General features: G+C 44.5%; 1 protein-coding gene across 1 annotated transcript in view; it reads left to right on the forward strand.

Moving 5' to 3' along the window:
- Positions 1-26,395, forward strand: part of LOC310772650 (TSC22 domain family protein 1) — a 34,552-nt gene extending 8,157 nt beyond the window's left edge. The window contains exons 2-3 of the mRNA XM_083632506.1: positions 23,220-23,271; positions 24,437-26,395. Coding sequence (XP_083488632.1) covers positions 23,220-23,271; positions 24,437-24,709 — 325 coding nt within the window. The 3' untranslated portion in view covers positions 24,710-26,395. The remainder of the gene's footprint in view (positions 1-23,219; positions 23,272-24,436) is intronic.
- The last annotated feature ends 863 nt before the right edge of the window (positions 26,396-27,258 follow it).

Raw genomic sequence — 27,258 nt, forward strand, 5'->3', positions numbered from 1 at the left:
AGAACACCAGTCTTCAGAGTGCACTTACGCCTGTTGCACCAACAGGGCTTACGTCTGGTCTTAACTACGCCCGGTCGTAGCGATGCGCGTCCATCTGAAAGCATAGGAATGCCCACTGGAATGCGGCACGCGACCTGTTTAGAAGAGTGTGCTGAGTGCTGACGTCAAATGATGCTGCGCTGATGGGTAATCGGCTGTAGTGTGGCTAATGTTAGCGGCTAACTGTTACTTGTCGTTACTTTAAATGGCAGTAAAACGCCACTGAATGACCAAATTGATTTAACTTTTAACAATTTTGATTTCCACTTTCCAAACGGACCCCCAGCATTGGTTAGTTGTTTATAATGTGACTATATTTATAACGTTTATAACGTTTATAATGAGTGTTGCCCCCATCCTGCCCTCTGCATGTCTCCTCTGTGAGTGTTGCCCCCATCCTGTCCTCTGCATGTCTCCTCTGTGAGTGTTGCCCCCATCCTGTCCTCTGCATGCCTCCTCTGTGAGTGTTGCCCCCATCCTGCCCTCTGCATGCCTCCTCTGTGAGTGTTGCCCCCATCCTGTCCTCTGCATGCCTCCTCTGTGAGTGTTGCCCCCATCCTGCCCTCTGCATGTCTCCTCTGAGTGTTGCCCCCATCCTGCCCTCTGCATGTCTCCTCTGAGTGTTGCCCCCATCCTGCCCTCTGCATGTCTCCTCTGTGAGTGTTGCCCCCATCCTGCCCTCTGCATGTCTCCTATGAGTGTTGCCCCCATCCTGCCCTCTGCATGTCTCCTCTGAGTGTTGCCCCCATCCTGTCCTCTGCATGCCTCCTCTGTGAGTGTTGCCCCCATCCTGTCCTCTGCATGCCTCCTCTCTGAGTGTTGCCCCCATCCTGCCCTCTGCATGTCTCCTCTGAGTGTTGCCCCCATCCTGCCCTCTGCATGCCTCCTCTGTGAGTGTTGCCCCCATCCTGCCCTCTGCATGTCTCCTCTGAGTGTTGCCCCCATCCTGCCCTCTGCATGCCTCCTCTGTGAGTGTTGCCCCCATCCTGTCCTCTGCATGCCTCCTCTGTGAGTGTTGCCCCCATCCTGTCCTCTGCATGCCTCCTCTCTGAGTGTTGCCCCCATCCTGTCCTCTGCATGCCTCCTCTGCGAGTGTTGCCCCCATCCTGCCCTCTGCATGTCTCCTCTGTGAGTGTTGCCCCCATCCTGCCCTCTGCATGCCTCATCTGTGAGTGTTGCCCCCATCCTGCCCTCTGCATGTCTCCTCTGGGAGTGTTTGTGTTTCCGTGTGGCCATTTGTCAGCCTGTTTCTCCATGAATCACCCGCTGTCCCGCAGCAGCAGTAGCAGACAGACAGTCTCAGTGTGTGTCTGCTTTGTTTACAGTCACGGCCAATGTCATGCTGCGATCTGTCTCCTCTCTCTCTCTCTCTCTCTCTCTCTCTCTGGCTCTCTATCTTTCTGTCTGTCTCCTCTTTCTCTGTTTATCTTTCTCTCCCTTTGTCACGGTCTCCTTCTGTCTCTCTGTCACTCTCAAAAGAAGAAACCACACACACACACACACACACACACACACACACACACAGGCCGTAGTGCATTATGTCAGCTGTCCAAAGTGCTCTCCTCTAGCCTTTGAGACACTAGACTATTCTTCTCTCTCCTCTAGTCAAACCCCTCCTATCCTTACCTTTTGCTTGCATGCAATGTTCTCTCTAAGCCAGTGGTTCTCAAACTGGGGTACGCGTACCCCTAGGGTTACCTGGAGGTACTACAGCGGGTACTTGAGAGAAAGGGGAAAATGGGGAAATGTAAGGATAAATCATGAAAATAAATGAAAGGTTGAAATAAATCTGCTCAGGAGGCACTCTGCAACTCTTTCACTCATTTCTTATTTTGTAATGTTATATTCTTCAAAAGGTGGCTTATCATTCATTGCATCATTTGCTATATTGTAGTTTTCTCTTGTTGTTTTCTAAGCAAACATGTTGTATTTGGGGAAAGGGGGTCTTGAAGCAACAAAAAAAGTTTGAGAACCACCGCTCTAAGCCAATGGTGTCCAGTCCTGCATGTTTTCATTCCAACCAACAGGACTGGAGGGAACATTGCTTACATGCTAATAATGATCTCTCTCTCTCTACTCCCCCCCCCCCCCCCCCCCCCCCCCCCCGACCTTGTGTTTGCCATGAATAGTCTCGTGACAGTCAGTCCAAATGAGAGGTGTGTTTTGGGAGTAGAGTAGAGTAGCAGGCTAGCAGCCAGGCAGGCATATCTTCAATGTTTACACAAATGCTCTTTTGCACTCATTGGTAAATCACATGGCAACCATACTGTCAGTTTTAGGGCCTTGACTCATGAAACAGTGCTGTATCTGTGGCACTTTGTTTAAAAAGAGTGTCTACCAAAAGGAATATGCTGGAGCTGCTAAGATGGCCAGTAGCATAATTGCATAGTATGATACTGAGGCTGCATGGGAAGTTGTGGGCCGTGTTGTAAACAAACTTCTTCTTAGTCTATTTCCATCTCTGTCAGGGAGGTTGATGTCAGTGAAAGTTGTCGACGGATAGAGGTATTAATCAGTGTTGTCATCACGCCCCCTCGCCCTCCCTCCCTGGGTGGAATTTCAGCCTGCGGGTTGATATACCGGTATAGTTTGGCTTTTGAGTAACTCCCAGCATCGCTTCACGCTAGAGGCATTTGACGCTATGCTATGTGATGCTATGAAACATCTCTAACTAGAGACAAACGGCTCTGGAATAGAGCTTCCTCTCTGCATGTTCAAGCTGTATGCTCACGCAATCTAATACCCGTGATGTTAACCCATGAGGGTCGTCAAAGCATCATCTTGGAATAGTTTACTATGGCTAAATAAATAATTTAATAATCTTAATCTTACGGCTAAATAAATAATTTATTCATCTTAATCTGAAACATAATCTTGGAGTAGATTACTATGGCTAAGTAAATCATTTTCTTTGCTAGAACCAAAAATATTTCATCGTAAGAAGTGAAAGGTCCTTCCCTGCCCAGGTGTTGTGCCTGTATGATGAAAGGATGTGGGTGTCAATAGATTTGAAGTTGGGCCCACAGAACTTTTGCTGGGTATTTTTCTTCTGCTAAGGAGTGCCTTGTGTGTTTCAGGAATAGAGCCATTTATCCATATAAGGTCATGTTAAATGTGTCTTTTGTAGTCTTGAAGTTAGGAAGACAAGCTTTGGATTTGCCAAAACGTTTCTGGCAGCCTTATAATTAGCATATTTATTTATTTTTCTGTTGAAGGACCTTTGGACATTTTGGTAACATTTTAACCTGAGTAAAAATGTGTTCAATTAAACAATCATGAGCTTTTCCAGGCCTGGGGTACAACACAGGACAGGTATAGGTCCACATTTGCTACAGCCACAAGAATCTGTAGCCTCTGCAACACAAAAACGCCTCCAGGTCTTTTGAATCTCGTATAAACAGTATTTATTTATGTGGATCTTATGGTTTGAGTTTGTTTGATATAGTCGTAGTTTGAGGGTGTTTTATAGGTGTAATAAAATCCCTAAATTTGGTTATCCATATATTTCATCATTGTGTTTTCAGGGGCGGCATTAGCTCAGGAGGTAGAGCTGTCGCCTGGGAATCGGAAGGTTCCCGGTTCGAGGCTGGCTCCCCCCCAGCAGTGTGTCGAAGTGTCCTTGAGCAAGACACTGAACCCCTAACTGCTCCCGACGAGCAGTTAGCGCCTTGCATGGCTGCAGATGCCGTCGGTGTGTGAATGGGTGAATGTGAGGTATTCATGTAAAAGCGCTTTGGGTAGTCAATAGACTATATAAAATGCGCTCTATAAATACAGTCCATTTACCATTTACCATTTCACTTTATGGCTCACATGCTTCTTTTGTATGAGAACAATATGTTAGTAAATGGAAGTCTCGCTTCATCCACTGTAGATATAAGGGTGTTGGAGATTCGATTAATTTAGCTAAATTTTATGTAAAAGTGATACAATCACTAGCACAGAGGTTTTCAAAGTCTGACACTGTGGGCCTCCCCTCGGCCCTCGGACAAGCCTGGAAGCCTCCCGCGCAGTTTACTTGTTTAGTTTCCATTAATTCCTAGATGCCTATGGGATCGAGATTGTTATTTGATCCCATAGACACTCAATAATTGAGCCAAGATAGCTGATATTGCTGTTTGACTTCAGACTACATCAAATACATAAAAAGGTCTGTCTGAAGGCATTTATTAGTTTCCGTCTCTGACTCAAACATTTCAGCTATTCTATCTCATCTCCTTTTGTAATAACTAAAGTAATATTTATTCACTTCCATTCACTGAGCCTCCCCTGAAACTGTTTGGAGCCCCCCGGGGGAGGCCCGCCCCCCCGGGGAGGCCCGCCTCCCAACGTCTGCACTAGCAAACACTGCAACAGGAAGTAAGCTGGTGGATGGAAATGTATAATGTTTATGTTGTCGAATGTCGAGTTGAAACCGTCTATGCATCGTCTTTTCAGTGGAGGCTTCTCAAGATCAGGTCACAGTCACAGGTTGGAGCTTCCCCCCCCCTTTGGATTCTCTCTGTAAGAGAGAGCTGGTCATGTTAACAAATCTTCACTCAACAGTCTTAAAGTTATAAGAAGAACATGTCCGTTTGCTTTCTCAGTTGGCTTGCCGTTTCACGTTACTTAGTGTGCCTCACACTTTAGCGAGCTTGTTTCTCTTTCGGCAGCCTCCGTGTTTGGCATTGCCCTCATCTTCGTCATTCTCAAGCTCTCCAGCTACTTTTGAAAGCTGGCTTCTGACGGGCAGATTTGGGCGGAGCCAGTGAGATCAGATATTCGTTGCCTTTCAAAGATTTGCCTCGTGACTTAGTGTTCCATGTCAATATGTGAAAACGTTCTGTTTTGATCTGGGGGCGTTTTTGGTCTCTGCTGATCCTGTTCCGTCTGTTTTAGTGATGATAAACTGCCAGTCATACCCTGTAGTTACACCCGCTTTGACACATGTCACTTGATTTATGTTTTGTTGACAATGACATACCTGTTTTTAACATCCCGCCTGTCATCCAACTCTGAGCTGGTGTGGTGTCAAGGGAGCCCCCTGACAGCCAAGCCCAAATATGGACCAGCGCTTCTGCCAAGAAGAGGGAAGTTGTTGTTTGGACTTGGGTCTTCTATTAGGAAAAGGCTCGCTTCTATACGAGTTTTCCATTCCATTGCAATGTTCTTGTGCCCTTTCCTGTTTATTGTAAGAGGAAACCTGCATGGAAAGTAGGGCTGGGTATCATTTTTCTTCTTTTTGATATGTTTTGGTGTCATCTCAGCACGCTGCCCTGCCAGCTCCCTCACACACACTGCACTCGACTTCACCACCACACGTCGCATTCAATCAAGGAACACTGTGGTGACCCCCCCCCCCCCCCCCAATCTGTGTACAACAATGATCTAATGCAGGTATCATTTGACTTGCTACTGGGTTATTTCAGTCAACACTTGAATACCGATACCCAGGCCTAATAAAGTATAAATATTTCACAATGTGTCCCCAAAGTGGTCCGGGCACTCCCAGGGTCACTTGGAGATGTTCCATCTAGACAGTCCCAGCAAAAGGAAGAATAGTTTAGTTCAAGTATTATTTAATTTACTCAAAGTTAGGACAGTGAAAGAAAGCAAATCCACTATTCGGAGGGCATTTACAGTATAAACAACATAATTGAGCACTAAATCATAAACAACAAAAATCACTGTTCTTGTGAACACACCTTAAAAGAACACCCCGCCGATTTTCAATCATCTTTGTGTCATTAGAAAATCAGCAGTATATCAGAAAACGGAGGCTTCTGATATACTGCTGATTTTGTAATGATACAAAGCTGGTTGAAAATTGGCAGTGTTCCTTTAAGACAATATTTAATAGTGTTTGTTTAGTTATCAATATCTGTTTATTTTCAAGAATCAAAATCTGCTGACCTTATGTTACAGTATGTACGTTATGTTATGTTTTCCTTTATCGTCCCTGTGGGGAAATTCATCCTTTGCATTTGACCCTTCCTCTACTAGGTAGGAACCTTCCTAGAACTAGGAGCAGTGCAGCGCCCGGGGACCAACCAAGTTATTTTGACAGTGCCTTGGTCAGGGGCACTGACAGGAGTATTAACCCTAACATACATGTCTTTGATGTCTTTGGAGTCCCATATGTGTTGGTGTAAGACCAGAAGACGTCTCTGAAGCAGCTGGTATTTTGTCTGTCATACCAGTATGGCGCTCAGCATTCCAACCCCCAGGCTGTCAAACTAAGGTCAGGAACAGACTTGTTTATATAGGAACCTGTTACCTCTAATCTATGGGAGGACGGCTGTCAATTGGCTTGTCATGTGTCCTGTATAGACCTCAGCGCAGCATCTGTGTTTGCAATAATTAAACTGCAAATGGGCGTAAGCACATACAGACGTTTCTCATATAGGGCATTGTTATTCTTGGTTGGTTGGTCTTTGTGCACCGTTGAATTTTCTGGCGCTTCCAGTTTCTTGGGAGGTATCTTGTGTGTGTCATGATGAGTCATGACCATCACATTAGGCCCCAGGGTCATTTAGTAATTTCAATTGTCATTTCATGAGAGATGACCGTTAGCCACAAACTCAATACTGTGATGATGTTGAACTGCCGTTCTGCCACCAGATGGCAGCATTGCCTCATTAACACTCACTGCCTGGTCCACACAGTTCTTTACATAACCTACCCTGCTGTGAGACTCAATGTGCCTTCCAGAGGATTGGAAATGGCTTCCCTGCTGCACCTTAGCTTCTGTGCATGTCATGGAGGAATCATCCACCAATGTCTGATGTGTGTTGTGCTCTCCACAGAAGGCCCCAGGGTTTGAATTTGAAACGTCATTAAACATATCCTTTGGGAGCAGTGTTGGGCAAGTTACTTTCAAAATGTAATATACTACATATTACTAGTTACTTTACAATATTATTGTCTGTGTAGAGTAACTCGTTACTTATTACACTACCGGTACTTTTGCATTACTTTCACCAAAATAATTGGAGTAGCAGAATGACATTGCCGCCCCTGAACATCCCGAAAAATAATTTTAAACTTTCTTGAAGTCAGTGTAAATGTTATCCTTTTCCTTTGTTATTGTCATCTATAGAGGTTATTTGCGTAAAAACACACAAATTGATTAGGAAATTATTGTATCTTTATTTAAACATTTGTTTTGATAAAAAGAAATGTAACTACATTTGTAACTTGTGTTACTTGACAAAGTAACTTCTATAATATTACTGAAATCCTATTGGTAATAAGTTATATTACTGAGTTACTGCTAAAAGTAATATATTACATGTAATATGTTACTTTTTTAATGAGTTACTCCCAACATTGTTTTGGGGTGTTGGGTAATACAGTGGGTGTGCTCATTTTTATGTGATTGATTCACTCTTCCGTTCCTACACTACCTGCCAAGTATTGTGCTGTATGTGTTTGCAGCAATTTGACTGAATGACATAATGAGCACATAATATTAATGTTTCATCATGCGCTCTGGACCTTTGTTTCAATTCAAAAAGGTCAACTAATTGCCAAGCAGTTGTAAGTGTAATTTATCAGACCATTTGGTGTCACGGCTTGTTTATAAAGGGGGGATAAACATTGTCTAGTGCTGGATGCAAGCAAATGTGTTCACTGCAACTCCCGTTTGTATCAATTCAAGCCACAAACCCAGCTAATGATCCCCCAATGCTTCTCAGTCTGCAGTATGAGGCTTACTGGCCTCATTCCAATCACATATTATTTTTGTTAAGTAGTTTTAACTCTACAACCAAAATATATCTCATTAAAAACTCAATGAAATGCATGCTTGTATCCCCAACGAGTTTGTTTCACAGCATTTTTGGCACGCTGTTATTTTTATGTATTTAAGCACATGTTTCTCATGTAGCATCGCACGTTTGTGCATCGTGGGTGCATATGGTTTTTCATGTAGCATCGCACATGTTTGATTAATCATCGTTTAGACAAAGAAAAAACTCTTGTTCCAGCTTCTGGTTTCTTTAGTCTTCTATGACAGTAAACCGATTATCTTTGGGTTGTGGACTGTTGGTCAGGACATTTTTCACCATTTTCCGACATTTTATAGAGCGAACAACTATGCGATTAATCGAGAAAATAATCGAAAGATGAATCCATAATGAAAATAATCATTAGTTGCAGCCCTACTACAGAGTAACTTCTAGTTGTAGCATTCTAGCTAAGATGACAGAGGGGTGATGATGTCAGGCTCTGCTCCGCTCTCTCTGAAAGTCCATCTGTAATTTCAGATGCAGTCAGATCAGCACATCAGGCCCTGACACATTCACTTTTAGGGTGGGTAGGTAGGGCCTTAGGGTGGGTAGGTAGGGCCTTAGGGTGGGTGGGTGGGGCCAGGCCCTGGCACATTCACTTTTAGGGTGGGTGGGTAGGGCCTTAGGGTGGGTGGGTGGGGCCAGGCCCTGGCACATTCACTTTTAGGGTGGGTGGGTAGGGCCCTGACACATTCACTTTTAGGGTGGGTGGGTAGGGCCTTAGGGTGGGTGGGTGGGGCCAGGCCCTGGCACATTCACTTTTAGGGTGGGTGGGTAGGGCCTTAGGGTGGGTGGGTGGGTGGGGCCAGGCCCTGGCACATTCACTTTTAGGGTGGGTGGGTAGGGCCTTAGGGTGGGTGGGTGGGGCCAGGCCCTGGCACATTCACTTTTAGGGTGGGTGGGTAGGGCCTTAGGGTGGGTGGGTGGGGCCAGGCCCTGGCACATTCACTTTTAGGGTGGGTGGGTAGGGCGGGTTGCAGAGCCGAGGAGATGGGTGTCACGTTTGCTCGCCTTGTGCCCCCAGGGTGCAGAGAGAGTTTCTTGAAGACAGTCACGGGCCGGAGAGGGTGTGTGTGTGTGTGTGTGCGTGTGCGTGCATGTGTGTGTTTGTGTTTATGGCTTCACCCATCATGGTGCTTAGAGGTGTGTATTAGTGTGTCTGTGTGTTTCTCAGCACAAGGGAGCATGTGTATGTCATCTTTGTGCTCTGGGATATGTGCACACGTGTGTGTACATGTGAAGTGGTGGGAGGTGAACATTCTAAATGAGTAGTTGTGCCTCTAGCTTTAGGCTTTACAGTCAGGGGGAACTACCGTAAATTCCGGACTATAAGCCGCACCTTTTTTCCCGTTTTTTGGCCTTTTTTGGCCCCTGCGGCTTATATAACGGTGCGGCTTATCTATGGATTTTTTCAAAAAAAAAAAAAAAAATCTCTCTTTTTTAGCACTCTTTCTAACTATAAATCCTATATAACTATAATAAGTTTTAATTTCCTCTCTTGCCCTCTTTTCACCACACTGTATGACACTGTGTGCACTGTAAAAAACAACACAGGTGGTGTTGTGTTATGTTGTTTTGTTGAAATGTTAATAAATGGGAGCTTCCTCAAACAGCCATCTCTTTCCCGACAATCCCCTCTGCATGAACCCTTACATATGGTAATTAAACATTAAAACACAAAAAAAAAAAAAAAACATTAAAACACCCGCGGCTTATAGTCCGGTGCGGCTTATATAAGAAAAAAATAGTCAACTTTGCAGGTGCGGCTTATACACCGGTGCGGCTTATAGTCCGGAATTTACGGTATACAAGGCCAGAGCTGTGGTTTCAGCTGGTTGTGCCACGCTCGCTCTTCCTGTCTTCAACCTGTCATTTCCTTTCATTCTCTCACCTCTCTTTTCTTTTCCATCACTTTTCCCCTTCTGACCTGTCTCACACGTGTCCTCTTCTGTCCCCACAAAGCAGCAAACAACAGGGAAAGGACTACTGTCTTTTCTCTTCATATTACCTCAACTGCACAGGGTATCAGGCCTTTATTAGAAGCAGGCCTATATTGGAGACAAGCCTTTAATTCCCTCTGTTGATACGTGTATTTGCTCATATTTTAGTAGAAGCCTTCTGCTTCTGTTGTGGTTCGTTAGGTAGTAGTTACTTTTTGTTTGTTTGTTCCTGCAATGATAATTATGGTAATCAACGACTTGAATTTCTACTTTTTCTTTTTATATAAAATGCTCATAATGTCTTAACATGAAATATGGGGGCAGCGTTTCTTGGTTTTTGTTAACCCTGGCTTGTTCAAGTTAAGTTAGTTATATGGAGGCCTGATGACTGGTGCTTCTGCAGGGGTGATACATACTGTAAGCAATGCTTTAAATCAGGGGTGGCCAAACTGCGGGAAAAAACGGGAAAACAAAAAAAGAAAGAGCAAAAAAACGGATTCCCTCCATTTCGTTTTTTCAATTTAAAACCATTGAAAATGGGTTATACTTGAGTACCCTGACCTGGTCTATTTATATAAAAAAAAAAGAATGTTTAATACTAATGTTATGTTAAATTATCTCTGTCTTAACCTGTTGGCACAGGAAAAGAAATTTTGAAAACATACAGAAATACTCATTGTAATAGGTGAGCACATCAATAAACTACAGTATGTGTCATATATTTATTTAGGTAGAAATTAAATTTTTGATGGCACAAGGGTTTTCTGGTCCAATCTTTTTGCAGCAAAAACTGCCGCACTTAATATTGTTTGGCCCGCGACTCCTTATATTTTTCTGTATGCGGCCCACAACCAAAAAAGTTTGGCCACCCCTTCTTTAACACATTGAGTGCCAGCCATTTTTTCATCCTGTAGGTAAGTTGTGCCAGGTTTTTTTTTGAGGATTCTGGCTCATTTTACAAGAGCCGAGGATTATTTTCTGTTAAGAATTCATGAACACCAATCATCTAAAAATAACTAATAGAATGTGTGCTTTCTCTGTCTAAAAGAGTTAGTTTGTAGAGTTAGTAGTTATGTAGATATTAGCCGTTGAGTACAGCATGGTTTCAGCGTCTGGAAATTTATTCAGAGATAAATGGCTTTTTGTGAAATTCGATATTTTTGGCATCAGTAAGACCGTCAGACATTCTAAACAATAGTTTTGAACAGTAATTTCCTCCATAACAACAGGAAACACCCCTCTCATTCAAACTCCTCCCTCCGTGTCTCTTCTCCTCCTTCCTCCTGGCTCTACAGCGGGCGTGTCAGAAGCGCGTTGCTGCTGCCTGCCTGCGTGCCTGCCTGCCTGCTTGCCTGCGTGCGGACGCTCCTTGTGCGAGTCAAGATGGGCCGGGGAATGCGTGGGCGATGGGCAGATGTTGATTCTGGCCTTTCTGAGGTGTTTCAAAGTGTGTTTCACCTATAATCTATTTTGCAAATCGCTCTCCGCTCTCTGTGTGCTGCTGCCTGCGCGGCCGCTCTCGGGCAAGACAAGTCTGGAATGGATTACTGTAAAATCGCCTCGCCATTTCCTTGAATGGCTTGCTCCCGCGGCAGTTTTTTCTTTGATTTCGCTCGTCTGGGGGAGCACTGTCAACACTTAGTGGGTCGGTAAAATAGATTATACACATTCTCTTGCTCCAATAGTGATCTCGAAGATGTAAAAGTTGTTGATTGATGTCCCACCGTCAAAAAAAAAAAATGTTTATGTAAGACGAGATATCTCGGCTCTGGCACTCAAGCGTTGGATTATGTAAGACGAGATATCTCGGCTATGGCACTTAACGTGTTAAATGGAAATTGTCAATGTGTTCCAGTGGACCAAAGAAGGCAGTCTAATACGAGATATGTAAAACGACTGATGAATCCTCTGCAAGTTATATTAAGGAAAGAATTGTGAGTGTATGGGTGAAATTCCAAATCTTATTTTATAGGTCTGTCTCTTCATTCCAGCTTCATCACTCTTATTTTTGGACTACTGAGTGGACAAAACTGGACATAGCCTGGGAACCTAACCAATCTGTCCCTAACCCTAACCCTGACTGCTGAGTGGACATAGCCTGGGAACCTGACCAATCTGCCAGCTCATGTTTTATAGCTCTGGCAGATGCGTCTGGCCCCCCTCCCATTTGAACAGAATTCCACCCGGCCTGAAAACTGCAGGGCCAATCACAGGCATTTGGTATGATGATGACAGTGGAGCATCCGTGCATACCGGTCATACCAACACCAAATACTCACCCTTAAACAGTTAGCATGACATGAACAGGAGGGCTTACGCATGGCAGAGAGCATCATCAGACTGTATCATCAGGCATGTATAGTTTTAAATTAAGCTAAGCTATAAAATGATGATTATGCTAAGCTAACTTAAATGTTTCCATGATTACCACGCATAGAGCGCCGGCCGTGTATTCATGGGGCACTTGTCTACCTGCCTGTCGGTAACCCCCCTTGGAAATTGAAATTGAAAACTGAGATTTCAGACTCATTCGCATTTGCGAATTGGCCTGGTGATGTCAGGCTAGAGCAGACATACAGGGGAGGGGGGAGGGAAGGGGGCAAATAAACGATTCGAACTCATAGACGTTAACGTGACCACTCCACTACCTGCGAAAGCAAACATTTATAGAACATTTATTCCCTGAACATGTGAGACTTCCCAGTAAGGAACAGACTTCTCAGTAAAGAGTAAAAAAATATATAAAATTCCCACTAAAGCCAATTCTCATGGCTGTATGACAGGGCCTTGACCCTTACTACTGTTTCAACACATTCATAGCGCCCCATGAGGCCGGTACATTGCACAGCGCCTAGGGCGATGTTTCTCCACCGCCCGACCCAAGGAGCAGAGCAGCTCTCCGATGACCCCGCTGCTCTCTTCCTAATGTAGTTAGCCAGATAGTCGCCTTTCCAGCTCCGTTTACATAGGAAGCCACCCCTCAAACAGGCTTGTCAAATCTTCAGACAAAAACAGTGTGCACTGTGCAGGTCCATGTGACTGAGTTATCAGTAACGTAACTACCTGCTACGTCTGTTATGTTGCTTGTGTGATCGTATGGTTGCGTAATATACAGTATGATTGTATAATACTATACATTGTAATGAATGGATGTGCGTAGGCATGGGTAGGATCCAAATTTGGAGCATGAACATAGAGCAGGAAATGGCTTGTGTGTGTACGTGCCTGTGCATACCGGTACATATAAAAGCACTTAGAAACACAAATAGAGAAACAAACAACTCTTTGCCATTTTTGGTGTGTGTGTGTGTGGGGGGGGGGTGTATCTAGATAGTTGCTAGAGGGGGGTCTGCATTGATTTTGACAGGCCTTAGCCGGATTTGTTCTAATCAGTTTAATCTCTGGTATTTGTGCCAATTCAAAACCCCAGGTCAGAGGTCAGTGTTTCCCCACTCCCTCCCTGTGTGTGTTGGTGTACACACACATGCATGAATGTATGTTCCTTGGGATCAACTTCCAGATAGATCAGCTGTCACATACCACACTATATGAAGACGCTGTAAATGCCCGTAATTTCTCTTTGATGAGAAACCTTGAAGTGTAGGTCTAACCCTTTATGGGGGATGGGGGGAGGTTTGAGGTGTTGAAAGTTCACAACCTCATTTATCAATGGAACAAGGCCTGTTTGGACTTCTTCTCCATACCGCGCTCTCTCTCTCTCTCTCTCCCCCTCTGTCCCCCTCTCTCCCCCTCTCCCTCCCTTTTCTCTCTCTCTCTCTCTCTCATGGCCCATATGGCACTGCATTATGTAACCCATTGCGTGCGCGGCAGAGACTGATTGACTTACGCTCCAAAGAGCGGGTGCCCTGAAACCCTGTGGTGCCGTGAGAGCTGTTTGAGTTTTTGGGCGTTGCGTCTCTTTCCTCTCTGTGTGTTTGTGTAAAGATAAACTGACTTATCCTCAATTGCAAACAAATTAGATGTTTGTTTTGGACAGTGGTGTCAGTTCACTCGGCGATCCCCTTGAACAGCGGATGTAGAACTGGCCGTCGCCTCTATTTCTCATCTGCACAATCTCTAAATGCAGGGTTCATGCAAAATCTTGAACATTTGGAAAATGCTTGATTTTAACGTCATGTTTTCAAGGTTAGGGATATGCTTGGATTTCCATACGATCTATGAAAAGTGCTTGATTTTCAACATAAGGGTGTTTCGTCTACTCTACACCATCACTCATGTAGGCTAACCCAAAAATCTTTGTAATATGTGAAATGAGAGTGCTGCATTTTTTTGGATACAGGTCAAATGTGTCACAGTGCTAGAGCTTCCCCGGCCTACAAATCACATTCTCCAGACGTAAGGGAACATGCTAGTTTGGTACTACAGACCCCAGTAAATATCACATCATTTTTATTTTTGTTTTGTTTTTTCAGTGAAAATGAAATGCAAAACTTACCATTCCCACTAAAATCGGGACTCATATCGCAACCGCAATACAGTATGTATGCAAAACAAAATCCCAATGTAGAGCTCTCTGTTGCAGAAATGCCAGTGTGTTAGAGGCCTCTGAAACTGGTTTCCTCCAGTTTGCATAGCCTCACACACACTTGCAGAAAAAAGAAAAAACAACACACTGGCACACACCGTTCCGGGATGCACAAACTCTGCACAGGCACACACACACACAAGCTCACATCTCCAACTGCTTCAGGGCAAGTGATGCAGAATGAAGCGGACGAATCACAGCGCAGTATACACGCTGATGTCACAGGGAGAAAGAAAGGGATGCGAGAGGAGAGATGGAAAGAGAGATGTGCAGGGTGTCGTCAATCGATTGTCCGACCAAGCCCGCGACCTAACCTCCTGTATCCTCTGCTCCCACTCCAGCGTCCTCTAGTCTACAGGACAGCCAGTGCGCTCGTGTTCTGAATCACAGCTCGTCCCTGCTTTTTGGGTCCCCTTGGCGCTGATCCCATCTTTGCATTGTGTGCATTGTGTGTGAGTGTGCATTCACCCGCCACACTTACATCACTTTCCCCCATTTTGTCTGGCTGTCGGCTAATGGCATCGCCTTAATAGCTTCTGAATCTCCTGGTGAACAGTTCCCATCTTCTGCCTCTAGAAACTATTTGGCTTGTCCTGTTTATATTCACTTCCAATGGTAGATAGGTTGAAGAGGGTAGTACAACTTTGTCTAAAAATGTCAAGAGGGAAGCACAACACTGCTGGAAGTATTGCAGTGTGATAAATAAAGAGTAACATTGCTTGGACAGAGATATTACTGCATTTGTTGTTGTTATTGTTTGCAGCTACAGTATTGACTGAGTTGGGTCCTTTGCAGAAGCACACACTGCAGCCTGATTGATGGCTCCCTACGCCCTCCATCACACCACACAATGAAGTGAGGCGGAAGCGTTACTTACACTCAGCTGGGCACTTTAGTGAGAGAGCAGTTGGAGGAAGGGAGGAGGTGAGGAGACAGGAGATGAAAAGGGGAGGAGGGAGATGGAGGCCATAACTTAACAGCAACTTGGCTAGAAGGCATATTGAAGCTTGCTCTTAGCACTGTAACGATCGTTCACTTTCTACAGCACCGAGCAGTTAGCCGCTACATATCTCCTCCCCTCCCTGTTCCTGCATGTCTCTTTCTTTATAGCATCTCGCCTCTCTTCTTCAGGGTTGTGTGTATTTATTTGGATTACATATATATATATATATATATATATATATATATATATATATATATATATATATATATATATAGGTTGAGAGACTTCGAAACAGATTGATATTAATGAAAACATATTGAACTGTGGGTTAGGGTTAGATATGGCATAGGCTTCTTGTGTAAATTTAAACCTCATCTTAGCTGTCATAATTCTGTTTATGATTTGAAGGGCTCCACTCTAAAATATTTAGAAAAAAAATCATTACCTGAGATTCACTGTTAATACAGTCAAATACAGGAGAATCCAATGAGGACAGATTTTTTTGTCATTTTAGGGACTTCGGTTTTCAAAAGAGTTTTGATTTAGTGTTATAATCAGTCATTATGTAAGAATTACGTGTCCCTTTTCTGAATGGACCAGTGGATTTTTCATTCTGGGATGAAAGTATTTTGTTTCTTTTTAAACTCGGTGGGAAACCCAGGGCATCGTACCTCTCTGTTCTTTCTACTCCGCATCCACATGGTCAGTACAGGCTGCACAGAGACACCACACTGTGACCACACATCGCCCTTATGTAAGCTCCTGGCAATGTGTACTGTACGCTCAGGGTGTGGCAAGGACGGCCAGGAACGCCATTTTCTTTTGTGTTCACATTGTCTCAAACTCATGTGGATTGAGAAAATGGAAGGTGCTGGAATGAATCAATTGGCTCTGCGATGGTTAGGTAGTTGGCTTAAGGGAGAGTTATAATGATGGTTAGGTAGTTGGCTTAAGGGAGAGTTATAATGATGGTTAGGTAGTTGGCTTAAGGGAGAGTTATAATGATGGTTAGGTAGTTGGCTTAAGGGAGAGTTATAATGATGGTTAGGTAGTTGGCTTAAGGGAGAGTTATAATGATGGTTAGGTAGTTGGCTTAAGGGAGAGTTATAATGATGGTTAGGTAGTTGGCTTAAGGGAGAGTTATAATGATGGTTAGGTAGTTGGCTTAAGGGAGAGTTATAATGATGGTTAGGTAGTTGGCTTAAGGGAGAGTTATAATGATGGTTAGGTAGTTGGCTTAAGGGAGAGTTATAATGATGGTTAGGTAGTTGGCTTAAGGGAGAGTTATAATGATGGTTAGGTAGTTGGCTTAAGGGAGAGTTATAATGATGGTTAGGTAGTTGGCTTAAGGGAGAGTTATAATGATGGTTAGGTAGTTGGCTTAAGGGAGAGTTATAATGACGGTTAGGTAGTTGGCTTAAGGGAGAGTTATAATGATGGTTAGGTAGTTGGCTTAAGGGAGAGTTATAATTGGCTCTGCCTCTTAATTGTTTCATCTACGCTTTGCCAAGGATTAGAGCTCATTACCCAGCTAGTCTGATACATATTTGTTAACATCAGTATGAGGTAGCTTGGCTTGCCCAGTGCCGAACTTTTGAACGTTGCATTGCAATGATTGAAACACTTTCTCGTCTTGGCTCGTACTCGTTACTGTCAGGTTATTTAACGTCCACGTTCCTCGTTAACTTGGTGTTCTCCCTGTGCTCTAATCTGTGAATCTCTCACAGACTTACACAGTGTCGTATATATACGTACATACAGTAACAGTGGTTAGGTAATATCTGGGTCAGCCACACGCACACGGAGGAGCTTTGGACAAGTGGATTCGTAATGAATGAGAGCATCCCACTTTGGACAATCTGTGATGTCAAGGCTTTAAGGTCTCTCGCTATTGGCCGAGCACAAACTGTTGCAGCTTCAGCGATTGGCTGAAAGTAAACCAGTCTCCAGAACAATGAATGCTTCCCTCAGATCGGTTTTGGGCTTCGAGGTCTAAGAGTGCTTATACAGACTTGTCCAGAATCTGCATGTACAGTACTATGTGAAGATCAATCAAGTTAGGTTGATCCTAGGTGCTCGTGGTCATCAAGTGACAGTTTCCCACATTTCACTTTCCTTGTGTCATGGTGTTTCTCACCCTCTACGGTCTCTTGCATCAGATACAGCGGCTTGAAGAAAAGACTTGACCTTCACCTAATGAGGTCGCTCATTTCACTGCATGAGAGTCACATCAATTTAGACCGGCTGTGGTGAGCTGAATCTCAACTACATACCGACTGCACTGTGCCCCTCGGCACCATTTTGTGGCCCCGCACAACCGTGCACCATCTTCGACCAGGTCCCCTTTGTTCACTACAGTTCCTCCACTCAGTAATTGATGCTGCTCTGTTCAGCAGTACTGAGGTACGGCGTACGTGATTTGAGTGTGTCCAGGTCTCCTCGGCTCTTTGTCTGATCTGTCAGCCAGCCGGCCGTCTTGTTTCCATCGTCTTTGTTCAGATGGTGATGGGGACTGCGTGTGCGGCCGCGGCGGCGCGCACGCCTGTGTGGGAGCATGGAGGTACATGTGAGCCGTGTTCCAGTGGAGACCCACGCGCTGTGTGGGTGTCTTAATGAGAAGTGACAGGATAGCTACAGGCAGAAGGACTAGTAAAACACACTTTCTCCTTGAGATAAATGGAGGAGGGGTCCAATCTGTCCAGTGTGAGAAAACTTGAAGTAAATGGGATGCAAGGGGTGGCTGTTCATTATCTTTTACGGGGGTGGTGGTGGATAGGAGGAGGACCAATTAACCCTTTGTGCTCCACCAAAACCAGATAAGAGGAGCTTAAATCAACATACAGTACTACACCTGCCCCCCTCAACAATACAGACTGTATTGCAGGAAAGGAGGACGGAGTTCTTAAATAGGGAGAGGTTGAAGACCTAAGGGGAGTGGCTTGTAGCCAGCCGTGCGCGCGCTAACGGGGTGTGTGGTCGAAAGCGGCTCATCCCATTGGACGGATCAACCTCATCTCTGCTGTCAGTTTATATAACAACACGGGGGGGAGGTGTCTCATGATGCTTTATGCAGTGACATCACCGCCCACCCTCCTATGTCTCCTCTCCACGCACCCAATCGTATGAGAATCTATATGTGTTTGAGGCACGGGGGGGGGGGCTTAGGTCTTAGTAAGGGGGCGATCATCATAAGGACATGCACACCAGCGCGCGCTCCCGTTGTATGCACACACATCTCCCACTCCCATCCCCATCTCACACACAGCTCTGTCCAGCTCCCCATTGTTGGCCAGGGTCCCCTATGTGAAGGCGAGGGGAGCGGGGGGTCAGGGCCAGAGGGCGCGGGTCAGACGGTCGGGGAGGAGGACAGAGGAGGTGCAGTGGTGGGTTGTTTGTTTTGGGTGTCGGGGCCCTTCGCTCAGCCGGAGCGTGTGACCGGCAGAAGAGCGTCAATGAGAGAGAAGGGGCTGGCCGGGGCTGGAGGAGTGCTGGGCAGGGACAAGATGGCCCTGAAGCTGCTCTTCTGGGAGCTGGAGAAGCATCTGAAGAGGTAACGATGGCTGTCGTGTTGTCGCGCTGTCGGGGGATCCGGGGGTGGCGGAGCGGGGTCGGGGGTCGGCTCCGCCGCGGCAGCCAGAGAGTTGAGGCCGGAGTTGAAACTAGCTAAGCAACGTTAATGCCTTTTTGCTGTGGCATCTCGGGCCGCTGCTTGTCGTCATCGGTGGTGGTGTTCACTAGAACTGAGGGTTAATGTTGTTTTGTCCTGTGCCAGTGGGGAGTGTCAACGACGGAAGTAGGGCTGTCGTGAAGACATTTTTCGATTAAACACCCGTGGTTTTCAAATCAAACTTGGTAATACTAATAATGTCATTCTGCGGTGCATGAAATTGGCACTCACCTCTACCTGCGCCGAAGTATCATGGCACACCACCTAACATGTTCAAACTGAGTTACTCCCGCTCTGCTGCCCTGAAGGCCTATCCGTGTATTTGAGGACATGATGTTCTCACTTGCGTGCATGTTGTGTGTGCCAGTATGAAAGCATGGCTGGCTGATGTTGGTCCTGACTGGACCAAGTGCAGCTCCCCTGCCTGTTTCAATTTCATTCTTCCCTCCAATATCAAGTACTGTAGATAAGCATCATATTTCCAGTTCTGAAATCAGTCAAATCAATTCTTATCTGCTTCCCTGCCACCCTAAGGCCACCCATAGGCTTCAGTTTCCCAAAGGCAATAATCAGAATATATACAGCCTGTCCTACATTCATTACATGAAGTCTACAACCTACAACAACCTACATGCCCTACCTTTATATGTTAACTACACCCAAAGCCCTATTTTTTTTACCTCCCCACCAAATTATTTCAGTATTTGACTCCAACCCGTATTCCAAGCACATGTGAATAAATACCATATGACACTAGTGACACTATTCCTTTGTTTGGAAGAAATTGATTATTCACCACAAGGTCTGTGTGCATGCTGTCAGCACTCCATCCATCACAACTTCCTCTGAGCTCACAGACAAAGTCCACGAGGGAGGAAATCAATTACTACAAAACAAGAAGGATGAGGAAATCCTAGCTCTTCACAGACGGAGTGCTTATCTCTATTCCCATGTTGACACACACACACACACACACACACTGCCCTCATGATGAAACTGGTATTGTTACCTGAATGTTCCAGCCAGAGACCGATATAACACCACTAAGGTGCTTAGAGCAGGACAGGTGACCTGAGAGGACTTCTTGACGTGAGGTCAAAGAGCGTGACGATGGTACTTAGACCCACAGTTTAAGAACCAATATGCTCCTCGTCCAGTCTAAACCAATCAAACATGTGAATGAGTAGCACTCACAGCTCAGTTACCTCCTACTGATAAAAGCTAAATGGGTATTTATGGTCAGAAAACACAAGAAGGTTTATTTATTTTCTACGTGACAATGAAAAACTCACTAGGCACAGTTGTGTCAGTCTTCTCTTCACTCTTTTTGACTGTCTTGCCATACTGCAGTCCCTTTCTTTGTGTCCTATTTATTCATACATTATAAAGTCACACCTCTACATCTAAACCTTCACACCATTAAAACCCACATATGTTTTAAGATTGTTCAGTAAGGGGTATGGAATATGCCTGCTTTATGTCATCGGTGTTTATAACGACACTTAACGATGGATTTTGGCTACTACTTGAAAGTGAAGTACAGCTCATTATTAGCCCTAAATTAAAAGAAAATGCTCGTTTATGTATTTTAAGCATGCTTGAGTTAAATACTACACCAATCACACATGTAGTAGCCCTATAAAGACAAAACCAATATCAGTAGTGGTTTCAGTTGTTTGAGAAAATGTAAGCTCTTTACTTCAGCCTTGTCTGCACTGCATTAGATATATAACAGTCTGGTATGACAAACCAAAGGTACCACAAGACCTCAGACATGTCCACTTTGTGGACAATTACCGTGTCAGAATGGATTCCCTCTTCTGCCTTTTCTTCCAATTGTAATAGCATTGCATTGTGGAGCTGAATGCAATGCTATTACACTATTATACTGTATAACATATAACAAGTGTCATGTGTTTGTCTAAAGCCATAGCCTGATTGGTTATAATAATGACATTTTCATTCTGGTTGTCCTAAAATATATACAGCACAGAACTGGACCAAAAAAGAATTGTCCCAATGTCTTTTGTAGGCGAATTAATAGAAAATGAAGCATTATTATATTTTATATTTACATAAGGACTTAATCATAGTGATGATAGTCGTTTTATACTCACTTTGATCTCGTTATGAGAGATGACTCAATTTAGATGACAAATTGTCAAAATGAAAGGCTTGTTTATTCATATAAGACTGTTTCCATTGAATTAAATTATTCATTGTAAACCGGCAATTCATTGTAAACCTGGCCATTGTCAGTCATTTAGAAAAGGAGTTGTCTGTGTTGCTCTATGCAGCGTGCAGAGAACAGAGTGTTCCCATCTCCAACTGATGAACCGGCCGCTAAAGAGGACAAAGGAGCTTAGCTTCCACACAGCAGCGTGCACACTAACTCTGTCAACTTTCACTGTTAACGTTCAGTTTAAAAAAAGATAATTTCATTATTAGGGCTACAACTAACGGTTATTTTCATTGTCATGACTTTCTCGATTGATTAGTTAATTAGTCTATAAAATGTCTGAAAATGGTGAAATAAATTTGGTCAGTGTTTCCCAAAGCCCAAGATAACGTCCTCAAATGTCTTGTTTTGCCCACAACCCAAAGAGTTTACTATCGCTCGCAGAACAGAGAGTAAAGAAACCAGAAAATATTCACATTTAATAAGATGGAACCGATTAATCTGATTATCAAAATAGTTGGTGATTAATTTAATAGTCGACAACTAATCGATTAATTGTTACATCTCTGTTGGTCTTCTTATTTCACAACTGACACCAAAGTGCTGGATTGCCCCAGTCATCTTTTGCCTGAATTTGTCACAGAGTTGCGTTTGGTTGCATACTATGCTCGAATTTCATCGAGAAGACTCTTTTTGTACAGTAGGAAGGAACGCACAATTTCTGTTCAGCAATCATCAAAGGTCACCGTTTGCACACCATGGTGTGTGGCCTCCATGGTGCCCTCTACAACCGATAGGTGGAAGCATTGTTTTACATGATAGCAGTTTATGCTTGTCGACCAGTTTTCCCAACATAGGCTACTGCAGAACTGCTTATTTCTTTAGTAAAGCTTTGATACAAAACACCAATAAGCAGACAAACGCGGACATTTACCCTCACAACAAGACAACAAATTACGTCGCATTTTGATATGTTTTGTCATGTCTGGTGGTCTAGTAGTGAGCCAGTAGTATGGTAAATACAGTCAAAAGCAAGCTTCCCTCTATAAACGAGCTGTCCTGCGTGTTCACAGTCGAAGCTGTCTGTCTGTTCTGTCAAGTTGACATCATCGTTCCCTGATGCGCGGTGTGGGCTTTTATAGCGGACGAGCACCAGGTAGGCGAGATGAGATGGCGCATGGATTATTACATTGCTTCTCGGCCAATCCGGGTCGGGTTTATCGCATACATTATGCAAATGAGTCAGTTATCCGCCAATCGGCTGCACCGCCGCGTTGTTTTCATGCATGTCATTATCCGGAGAGCGAGAGTCTGCAGTTCTCCAGCCTGTCTCCCATTCAGTCTTTGTACTCCGCTGCGGCGCTAGCAGGCTGTCCCTCCCGGCTGCAGCGAGCTGAGAGCTCTGCATCGCCTGGAGAACACATCCACAATAAGAATGCTCTATTTTTCTACTTTTATACCGCTGGATATTTTCTACATTTGAATATTTGGCTTTTTTCCGGGTTGGAGGTGGGGATTTCATGGACGGAATAGCATGAATTCCCAATGTTACACAGTGGCGATGGACCTTAGCGTTTGTCAACTGAGGAATTTTTCTATCTCGTTTTTGTCCTCTGTGCTTGAGAGTGCATCAGTCAGGGTTGACAATAGGTAATCTAGTCATCTTCCCCCCCCCCCCCCATTATGGGCATGTTTTCTGCTGATTTATGCTGGATCCTTGTCCTGCGACGTGTGATAGAATAACATGTCCTCTGTTCTGGTTGAATGAGAAATGCTGGCTCATTCATTCACAGCCATCAGTCAAAGCTTGATATCTTGATCTCCATTTGGTTTGTGTAGTGGCTGATACTAATCATAATATGTTACTGATTATAGGCTACTCTTTATATCATGAAAAATGAATGGTATATCCACATATTTCATTTTGCCCCTTCACCTAAGCCTGGCAATGTCAGTCACATCTGCCATAAAAAAAAAACAGATTTAATAGCTCAGAGTGGAGATTAAAAAGTCAATATGACACTGTCGGAAATATATTTGAATCAAATACTGTATGGACTGTCTGAGTCTGGACTACACTATATTGTACATGTTTGTGTTGCAGGAATTCAAATAGTTTTTCTTTTTGTCTTTCAGCTCTTCGGGTGCAAGTGTGGTAGCTATTGACAACAAGATTGAACAAGCAATGGTAAGTGTCTGTATTTTCACGATCACAACATGTAGACATGACTCTTAAGTGTTTGTAAATAGGCCTGCCTGATGCTCTGCATGACTGTATGCGCTGCCTCCAACGTTATGTAATGCAAACACTGATGTGGACCTCAGTTTATAGAAAATAAATCCACCTCAGAACCACATTAAAATTTGTCCTTTTCTAGTCTCTGTTGGTATTGCTGTGACTGTACAAATAGGTGTACTTTTTGCCTTAATAATGACAATAGGGATTCCTAGACTATTGACAATAGACAATAGCTTTGATGCTGGTGCATCGACTAGACAGTGAATGAATGAATGAATGAATGAATGAATGAATGAATGAAAAGCTCTCTTGCGACTATGTGCTGGAATGCAAGATTTATATGAGAAGTTACATAGCAGGAGTGTCCTGGTCAGATCTGTCACTATTGGGACGGATGGCCTCCGGCTTGTTGGCAAGTCGTTGTGGGCCGGCCTAGGTTCACACGCTATGCTCTCTCTCTCTCTCTCTGGGTCTCTCCCTCTCATTCTCCCGTGTTGCTAGGCAAGCGTCAGCCTCCCTTCGGCTCGGTATAAATAACTCTGCCGGTGATTGGCTCCTCCCAGCCGGTGCAGGAACATTTTGTTCCCTGGCTGTGTGCCGGGGGAGGGGCGGGTCCTCAGAGGAGGATGGGGATGAGAGGATGCACAGATTATTCACGCTAATCCCTTCAGCAGGCTGGCACAACAGACTGCTTAGGCAGCATCACTGTGAGAATGCAGTGTCAGAAGGGAAAAAAGAGCCTTTTGGGCCGTTTTGCTGGAAAGATTTGATTGATGTGTCCGCATTCCTCTGTTTCCTCCAGTCGTCCCCCGTGACAAAGCTGGCGTGCGCTGTGCCCGACTTTGTTTGAAGTCGTTTAGATTGCAAATGTCACCCATCGCCCTGTGCTGTGTCACACATTTTCTCCTCCTGCTCATTTCCCCCAACTCAGTATTGCGTTTCAAAGCCGGACAGCGCAAAAATCATCCACAGTGAATTGTAGATCTTGGCACAACTACAGGAAGAGATTAGGGCCAGCCATCCATCACCATGTTGATACTGTGAAAGGAGGAATTTCATGAATTATTAAACTGACCATTTCTCTCTCTCTCTCTCTCTCTCTGTGTCCGTTCAGGACCTGGTGAAGAGCCACTTGATGTACGCGGTGCGGGAGGAGGTGGAGGTGCTGAAGGAGCAGATCAAGGAGCTGATGGAGCGTAACTCTCAGCTGGAGCAGGAGAACAACCTGCTGAAGACCATGGCCAGCCCCGAGCAGATGGCCCAGTTCCAGGCCCAGGTCCAGACCGGCAGCTCTCCGACCGGAGGCACCCAGCCCGGGCCGGCGCCGGGCTCGACCGGGGCAGTGCCAGCCCTCCCCAATGCACAGAACTCCGGCAGCTCTGCATAGTGCAGGAGAGGGAACGAAAGCCGGAAAAATCCCCCCAGGCGTCGATAATGCATACGGGGGAAAAGAGACAGGGAAGATGGGCGGAAGAAGAAGAAGAGGAGGAAGTAAGGCGTGTTTCCATACTGTGAACCGACTCGACCATCATGACAACCGATTAATGCCACTGTCTGGAGGAGCGCACGCTACATACAAACCAAGAAAAACAACAAAAAGACACTTTTTTTTTGCACATTTTATTTAAATGACGTTCAAAGAATTGTTGGAGTTGCACCGACGTGTGTATGTGTGTGTCCGCTTTCCCGTCAACTTCTACCTGCTTCAGACAATCGTGGTGATTGGTGGTGTGGTTATCATAGTGATGAGGGTAAAGGGCGCAGGTGACCGGAACCGAGGAGCTAATCCGGGGCCTGACCAATCAGGGCGCACCGAGCGCGCGCTGCATGCCTCTGTCGGTGTCGTCGTATCCCCCACCCCCGCCCCGCCCCGCCCCGCCCCACACAGTGACTTTTGCAAAGTGTGCAGTTTTTATTATGTCTTCTAATTTTATTTCTTTGTTTTTGTTTCCTTTTCTTAGCTCTGAGGTTCAAACTGAGAACAAGCACTTTTGTCAGCGACGCCTGTCAAAATACGTAGTGACAGTAGAAGGACCATTAAGGACGTAAAAACATAAATAAAATAAAAAACAAATAAAAATTGATATGACCCATCTGGAATGGGAGGCAGATTAGTTCAACTCACTTTTTTGGGGGGTTTCTATTCTCGCAGCTGTCCATTAGGAATCCTAAGCTGATAAGAGTGGGATATATATTTGATGGAGGAGTGGGGGAGGGATATATGAAATATACATTAGTTGCGCCTCATTGCTCACTTTGGGAACTCTGTGTTCTTCTCGTCGCTTCGCCCCCACCCCAACACACACTCCCTCTTTTCTCCCCCGCAAATATTGATGGAGCATTCAACATTTAAGCAGGGACTCAATGTTTTTTTTAGGGAGGGCCGGGATAGATTTAGGATTGCAATTTTGTCTCATTTGTTTGTTTTGTTGTCATCGATGTGATTAGCGTCCTAGTGGTTATGTAAGATAATAATGTAAAGGCGAATAAATAGGACACGACTTTTTAGGTTGTGAACTTTGTACAGATTTAAGATTTCCAATTAAACTCTTGCCAAGTGCCTGGATTTTAACCATAGATACATATATAAAGCCTTTTTTTAAACGTGTTCCTCCATGTGTGTATATATATCTATGGTTCTGCCAGGGTTTTGAACTACCTGTGATGTCAGTGCCCAGGGTGGGACCAGAAGAGGATCGTTACCTCGCCACTAAAATGCTGTCTCTCTCCTGCAGTGACACACAGACTCGTACTGTACGTGGATTTCGCCGTTGCTTACATGTACCCACTCGCTCAATGGACTGTTCTGCTGTTTGGGGACGTGTGTAGTTCTTTTTGACGATTGTGATTTTCTTTTCTTTTGTTCTTTTTTGTACAACCAAGTGTTTGAGTTGCTGATGGGGCGACTGGAGCTGAACACAATTATGAGACACTTGCTCAAGGCAGACGCCGCCTAGTAGAATTATGTCAATGTTTTGTGCATGTTCCTCAGCCCATCACAAATGTGACGTTACAATTGCACTAAACAGTTGCACCTCAAATAAAAATGAAAAAAAAGGACCGTTCTCTTTCAATATGCTTTGCAACTTTATGACTTAGGTTAACTAGATCTGGGTTGTTATCCTATTAGATTTATCCAGTGATGTAGTTGTTAAAAAGAGTGGGTAAACTATGAATCCCAGTCAGTGCTCATCAGGCAACCACCAAATAAAATATCAGTTAATATTTCAGAAAAGAATAGAGTGCATTGAATAGAGAAGAATATAATGCCTTTATTTGTCAATGAACAGTTGTACAATAAAATTAAGCCACTTCAGGGATAGCCAAACTACTGCGTCCGTGCCGCCATGTTAACTCAGGAATATTAACCTGAACATACATGTATTTGATGGTGGGAGGAAACCCACACCAGAGTCTGGGAGAAGATGCAAACTCCACACAGAAAAGACCTGGGACAGACCGGGGTTCAAACCTGGGACCTTGCTGTGAGGCAGCAGTGCTAACCACTGAGCCCACCTCAGGCCCTATTACACAACTTGCAGCAATCTGCCACTACTAACTAGGGGTTATCTCGATGTAAGAAGGTAGAAAAACTGCGTAAAAAGAGTTTAGGTGGGATTTATTCTTTGACCTCGTCACGGGATTTATTACATTCTAGTAAACCAACAAGCCTCAGTGTAAAGCAGGAGCTTCCCAGTTGGTCTTTAGTGAATCCAGTCTATGGGATGAATGGCTGTACATTACGTATGCGTGGAGGTGTACCACTATGTAAATATTTGTGTATACGGAGGCTCTGATTGGTTATATATGGACAAGCCCCAGTTGGTCTCTCCGCCCACAGCTCGTTCATGTGGAGCTACATGCTCCTCAGGCACTGATATTGTTCGTTTTTCTCTCTCCAGACTTGTTTAGAGACTGAAATTGGTCTGAAATTAG

The sequence above is a fragment of the Poromitra crassiceps genome (genome assembly GCF_964638095.1).
Source record: "Poromitra crassiceps genome assembly, chromosome: 3".
In the NCBI taxonomy this organism is placed as follows: domain Eukaryota; kingdom Metazoa; phylum Chordata; class Actinopteri; order Beryciformes; family Melamphaidae; genus Poromitra; species Poromitra crassiceps.